This window comes from Pseudorca crassidens, chromosome 1 (genome assembly GCF_039906515.1).
Source record: "Pseudorca crassidens isolate mPseCra1 chromosome 1, mPseCra1.hap1, whole genome shotgun sequence".
NCBI classification, from domain to species: Eukaryota; Metazoa; Chordata; class Mammalia; order Artiodactyla; family Delphinidae; genus Pseudorca; species Pseudorca crassidens.
The window spans coordinates 1,186,234-1,192,233 of NC_090296.1; the positions used below are offsets into that span (position 1 = coordinate 1,186,234).

Below are 6,000 nucleotides of genomic sequence, written 5' to 3' on the forward strand. Positions count from 1 at the left end.
ACAAGAACACGGGCGCACACCCCAGGAGGGCCGCCAGACCCATCAGCATCCCTCCAGAACCGCCTCCCACCAGGTCCCCTGGGGCTGGGGACCCCGCGGCGGGAACGGCGGGGCGCCGAAGGAAGCCAGACTCCTGACCCTGCAGGACCATGTCCGCTTTCACCTGCTACACCTGGGCCCCACCAAGCCCAGAGCCAGGACGCCTGCACGCGGGCCCCCTCCGCTCCTCTGTCCTCGCCCCGGCGGCTCCAGCTCCCCAGCCAGGCCTCCCGCGTACACACCCCGCTGGACGGAGGCCAGACCCTGACTGGAGGGGCAAGTGGCCGATGACCACGGGGCCCGGCCTCCCTCCAGGGGCTGGAGCACAGGGCGGAGGCTGATGGCCAGTCACGCGGGCGCCAGAGGCCGGGTCCCAGGCCTGAGCACGGCAGGTGTCCCGCACATCTCTGCAGACAGAGGGACAGAGCCGTCCTCACCCGCACGCCGGGGAAAGCCCGGCCGGTGCCCACGGCTGAGTTCACTGGAGCACGTCCCCCCGCGGCCCTGAGCTGAACCCAGTCCCCTCCCACGGGGTGCGGCCGCCTCTGAGAGGCGACCTCCTGCGACCCCCAGGGGAACCCCGCCCGCGCAGCCCGAGGAGCCCACTCTGCCCGACGTCCACAGACGGACCCTCGGGGAGCCAGTGTGGCCGCCTGGACCCCTGCCTTGCAGAGGGCAGGGAGGTGGCGGGCCTGCCCTCCAGGGGTGCCGAGCGCGGGGGTCCCTCTGGGCGTGCCGCAGCCACGCCCCTCGCTCCCGAGGCAAGCAGCCCCCACCTCCGGTCACCACCGCCACACGCGTCACCCAGAGGAACCTGGGCCTCCATCTCAGGGGCCCATGCCCAGCTGGGACCCCCGCACAGCAACAAGAGGGCCAGGACCCAGTCGGGGGGCGATGGGGGGCCACCCTAGGGCGGGGCCGAATCGTGGGGCCCCGAAGATGCTGGGAGTTGACCCCCCACCACAGGAACCACTAAGCAGTTTGAAGTAGGGGAGACGGAGCAGACCAGCTGCTCAGAAGGGTCATCTCCTCAGGCAGCCCAAGAATCGCAGCCAGGAGAGGATCAGGGCGCTGCAGGGCCGGGAGAGCAGGCGTCCCACGAGAAGGTACAGCTCCAACCTGCATCCCACTGACCGGGAGCAGGGAGGCCGCAGGGGCATGGCCAGCGCAAGACGACGGGCAGCATCCCCGAGGCCACCCCTGGAAGCCCCGCCCGCCAGGCCCTCCCCAGGAACCTCACCCCGACGTCAGCCTGGACCCCCCGGCTGTGGAGACGGCACCAGCACCCTCGTCCGTCCACACAGGGGCCCCCAGAGCCCCTGGAAGGCTGTGCCCACTGCTACAGGACACGGGCCCCCAGCTCCCTGAAGACAGACGACAGGGGTGCAGGGCGGACAGAGACGGAAGGCAGGACAGGACATTGTGTACAACATCAAACTCTTGAGAGAAGGCAGGCTGGGGGTCATGGGGGGCCTCAGGGCACCCCACCACCCTCACCCCGCCCCGAACTTCAGCGGGAGACAGCTGGGAGGAGGGGCCCCTGTGCCAACCTCACCCAAGCCACCCTTCGGGCCCCGCATGCCAGCACCCACGTCCACACGTCCTGGGAAGGCCACTGCGCACTGCAGGGGTGCCCGCCCTGCCACGTGAGAACGTCCCTGCTGGCCCCGCACAAGTCTGGCATTCTCCCGTGTGTGGGTGTCTTACCTAGTCAAAAGTTAAAATTAAACAAACAAAGAAGCATTTCTGACAACAGGACAGGATACAGATGACAAAGGCAAAAACAGCAGGGGCAACGGAGACACTGTCAAGCTGCCTGGAGGACTAGGGTGTTCCTATCACCTTTTCAAAATATATTTTTAAAAATCAACTATCCAAAAGAATGGGGGTTAATTTCTTACAACGATAGAAGAAAAACAAGAGACGAGACCTGAGGGGAGATGGCTGCAGCCCGCCCATTAAAAACATACCCACCGCCCCAGTGACCGTGGTATCGGTGGCTCCTAGCTGTTGGTGTTTGCTTTCTGTCCTGAAACGTGACAGCACGTCTCTGCACAGAGACAAAAAGAGGTGCCCGTGGTGCCCTCAGTCCACGGCTGGTTCCAGAAGACTGGCCAGGTGCCCCCACTCCCCACGCAGAGCGCAGACCCCAGAGGAAGAGGGTTCGTGGACCCTGACCCCGCCACCCGCGCCCAGGCCTCCTCCACCACATTTGCTGTCACCGCCGAAGGCAAGTCTCTGCCCAGGCTGGGTCACTTCCCGGGGAAGAACCAGGCCCTGTCCCCTCCCAGGCTGGCCCACTCCGCCCGGCCAGTCAGCTGGCACAGAGCTGCAGCCATGCCTTCGCCCCGCCCAGACACCCTGGCAGGGCCTCGGGACGGCCCGCCAGGCAGAATGCAGGCCACCCAGAGAACGCTGGGCTCCGCTAGCGACTTCCTAGCGCACGTCCCTCCCATGCGGTATTCGGCTCAAACTTACGCTAAGAAACTGTTTATGTGAAACCCGAACTGAGCGGGCATCCTGCACTTTCCTGGCTGAGTCTGGCACCTTTGGAAAAGGTAGAGCATCCTGAGTGGGGACGACAGGGGCGGCGGGGAGGGGGCTTTCCCAGACTCTGCTTCTGCAGTGCCCCCCAGGCCAGGGCCAAACCCCAGCAAGAGAGGGGCGTACCTTCCTCTGTCTGGGCCCTGAGAGATCCAGACACCGCCCCCCAACCCCGAGCAAGCAGCACCTCAGGACAGGGTGCCAACCTGCCAACACCCCGCCCACCGGAACCACTGGCCTTGCAGACCTGGGGCAGCGCCTTGGGATTCCATACAGAAACTGGGGACGGAACTGCAGGGACCAAGAGGGAGTCCAAGTGGAAGCGGTCCTGCAACGCAGGCCCTGGGAGGGCCTCCAGGACACCCTCCGGGGGACACGCAGACCGCTCCCCTGGAGGAGGCACCGCAGGACACAGAGATCCTGGTCAACACCGTGGGGAAACTGAGGCACGGGAAGGTCTGAGGGTGGCCAGGTCCCCGCTGACTTCGCAGCCGGATAGGTGGCTTGAAGCCCGTACGTCAAGGAGTGGACACAAGTGGCGATCGGGGCATCCACGGCCTGGATGGGGCAGGGACAGCTCCCCTTGGAACCAGTCCCCACAGGCAGGCACGGTGGAGGTCCCACCCACTGAAGCAGGGGCTGGCAGAAGTGCCTGGCAGCGGGTGAAAGTGCAGCAGGGGCCAGCTGAGGGCCTCCAGCCCCCGGCCGCCGCCACCTCCTCCTGCAGCCTCCGTGCCTCCTCCAACCAGGAGCTGGGCGCCTCCGTTCTGTGGACACTGCTTCGTTTATTCAGCGTGCCGATGTGACCGCAGGGCCAGCGCCTGGGATGGGAGGTAAGACCACACCTGCCGAGGGGCTTCCGGCTGGCTAAACCCAAGGGGGCACCGGGCGAGCTGGAGGGTGGGCAGACCGGAGGGGCCTCAGGCTGCGCAGGAGACCAGGAGGGGTCTGCACTGCGGAAAGGTGGCCCAAGAGGGCACGGGTTCGAGGAGCACTGAACGGGCAGCTGCAAGGGAGGCAGGAGCCCTGGGCTGCGCAGCTGGGGTGAGGCAGAGGCCGAAGCTACCGGGGCGGAGAAGGCGGCTCGGTCCTGGGGGTGACCCTCCCGCCTCCATCCACAGACGGCAGGCTCCTGCTTGAAGTGGCGAGGCTAGGAAATGAACAGGCCCCTCCCAGAAGGGCCCCTACACTGCAGCCTGCTCCCCACAGGCGTCCGCCAGGGGCCTGAGCTACACGGGGTACAGGCCCCCATTCCCATGACCACCTCTGAGCCAGAGAGAGCAAGGGAGGGCCTGCCGGCCAAGCAGGTGCTGCACTGACCCCCTGCACAGATGGGGGTTTACGCCCAAGGTGACAAGGCTGGCCTGACACTCGGGGTCACCTGGCCAGAGAGCGCGCAGACTGAGGACAGAGGACACTTGGTAAGCGAGGCCAGCGCCGTCCTCAGCCCTGACACACTCCACCAAAGGTGGGCAAGTGAGCATCTCAGGCTCAGAGAGGGTGGGCACCTCACCTCCCTGTGAAGGACCAGCTCAGAACCCCATGGAAAACCCGCGGCACAGCCTCCCGGAGCCCCCGCCCCACGAAGAGGGACAAGGCCCAAAGCCGGCGGCTTCCTGGGGCCCAACTGGGAGGACGAACAGCCCAGGAAGCCGGCCCCCCAGGGCCTCAGCCAGCTCAGCGACCCCCTAACCGGGGGGCTGCCTGCCCCTTCTGCACCCTTGCAAGGCACCTCCCTGCTGGGCTGGGGAAACAGGACGCAGCAGGAAGTCTGGGGGTGTCTTAGAAAAGCATGCTCGGGGTGACCACAGGCTGCTGAGGACCCGGAGAGGGAACCGTGCTAGGGGAAGCCGCCAAGCACACGCCCGGCCCAAGGGGTAGCTCAGCCGCCCCTGGGCTCCCACGCATGGGGCTCCCCACCCCAGAGGGGACCCACTCCCCACCCCAGCACCCGAGCCAGCCCTGCCTGCCCCGGTGGGCACTCCACACCCCTGCGGCCCCCAAACTCCCGCTCCCAGGAGGACAGCCAGCACCGCCCCCCCCAGACCATGTGCTCCAGCTCTGCTCCGGGGTCGGGGGCTCCCGCCAGGTCGCTGGCCCGGAAGCATGCTCTGCGACTTCAGAGCCTTCCACAGTTCCTCTGCCAGGGCCCAACAGGCTACACGGTCGGCCCCCAACAGGTGGGCAGAGCCCCCGCCTCCCTGGTGCGCCGCTCGGCCACTACCCGCACCGGCTCGTGAGGGCCGGCCCAAGGGGTCACTTCGGGTTGGGATGAGCATGGCCGAGGCAGAGGTGGCGGAGGAGGAACAGGCTGCTCAGTAAGGGGGGGGAGGGGAAGGAGATGGGGTGGGGTATAGAAGAGTGGGTGAGCGCTGCCGGGGGAGGGGAAGGACGGCCCAGCCGGGACGGCCTGCAGTGGGGGAGGGGTGCAGAGGCGGAGGGAGGGGACCAGAAGTGGGCCGATGGGGGGGCTGGGCCGATGGGGAGGCGGGCGGAGGAGGGGAAGGGGAAGAAGGGAAAATGGGGGAGGGAGGGATACGACGGGGGACCCGGGCAGGGGGTGCAGAGGGGGCCCGGGCGGAGGTATGGCGAGGCCCGGGGCGGCGGTTTGGGACCGAGGCAGGGAGGGGAGGAGAGATGGGGGACGGAATGGGGCCCGGGGGGGATGGGGACCCGGCGGGGACTGGGGGGATGGGGGCCGGCGGGGCCCGGGGTGGCAGGGTCGGGCCCGCGGCGCATAAAGGCGGCGGCGGCGGCGGGCGGACAGGCGGCGGCCTTACCTCCGACCCTGTACATGTTGGCGGCCATGTCCGGCGGCGGCGGCGGCGGAGGCCGCAGGCTGGGCCGGGCTGGGCGCGGGGCTCGGCGCGGGCGGCCGGGAAAATGGAGGCGCGCGGGCGCGAGGCGCGGGGGCGCGAGCGGGCGGGCGGTTTAAAGGGGCCGCGCTGCTGCTGCCGCCGCCGCCGCCGCTGCCGCCGCCGCCGCCGCCGCCGCCGCCGCCGCCGCCCCTGCCGCTGCCGCCGCCGCCGCCGCCGAGGCCGCCGAGGCCGCGCAGGGACCGAGGGCCGCGGTGCGGGCGGGAGAGGAAGAGGAGGAGCGGCCGCGAGGAGGGAGGGGCCTCGGGCGCCACCGCCCACCGAGTGGGCGGTTACCCGACCCGCGGCCGCGCGCTCCCGGACGCCTGCCCGCGCCCCCCGGGGTCTTCCCCAAGCCCCTCCCCGCAGCGGCCCCCACCAGCCGTCCACGCCGGTCCGAGTCCTTCCTGGGCTTCCCGCTCCTCCTTCCCACCCTCCCTCCTGTCGCAGGGTCCCCTCCGAGTCCCTCACTTCCCTGAAGCGCAGCGGCCCAGCCGCGGCCTCTTGACTCCCGGCCCGGCCCTCTCCGCTCACGGCAGGGGTCTTTGTCCCTGCCCCACTG

At 69.0% G+C, this 6,000-nt stretch overlaps 1 protein-coding gene across 3 annotated transcripts in view; it reads right to left on the bottom strand.

The window, feature by feature from the left end:
• The window catches only part of MTA1 (metastasis associated 1), a 37,755-nt gene extending 32,232 nt beyond the window's left edge, over positions 1–5,523 (bottom strand). Inside the window, exon 1 of one of the 3 annotated variants that reach the window (XM_067708195.1) lies at positions 5,364–5,523. In XM_067708195.1, the coding sequence (XP_067564296.1) occupies positions 5,364–5,391 (28 nt within the window). In that variant the 5' untranslated portion in view covers positions 5,392–5,523. Of the gene's footprint in view, positions 1–4,630; positions 4,924–5,363 lie in introns of those variants that run through there. The other 2 variants (XM_067708121.1, XM_067708268.1) reach the window with 2 other exon arrangements.
• Between the last annotated feature and the right edge of the window lie 477 nt (positions 5,524–6,000).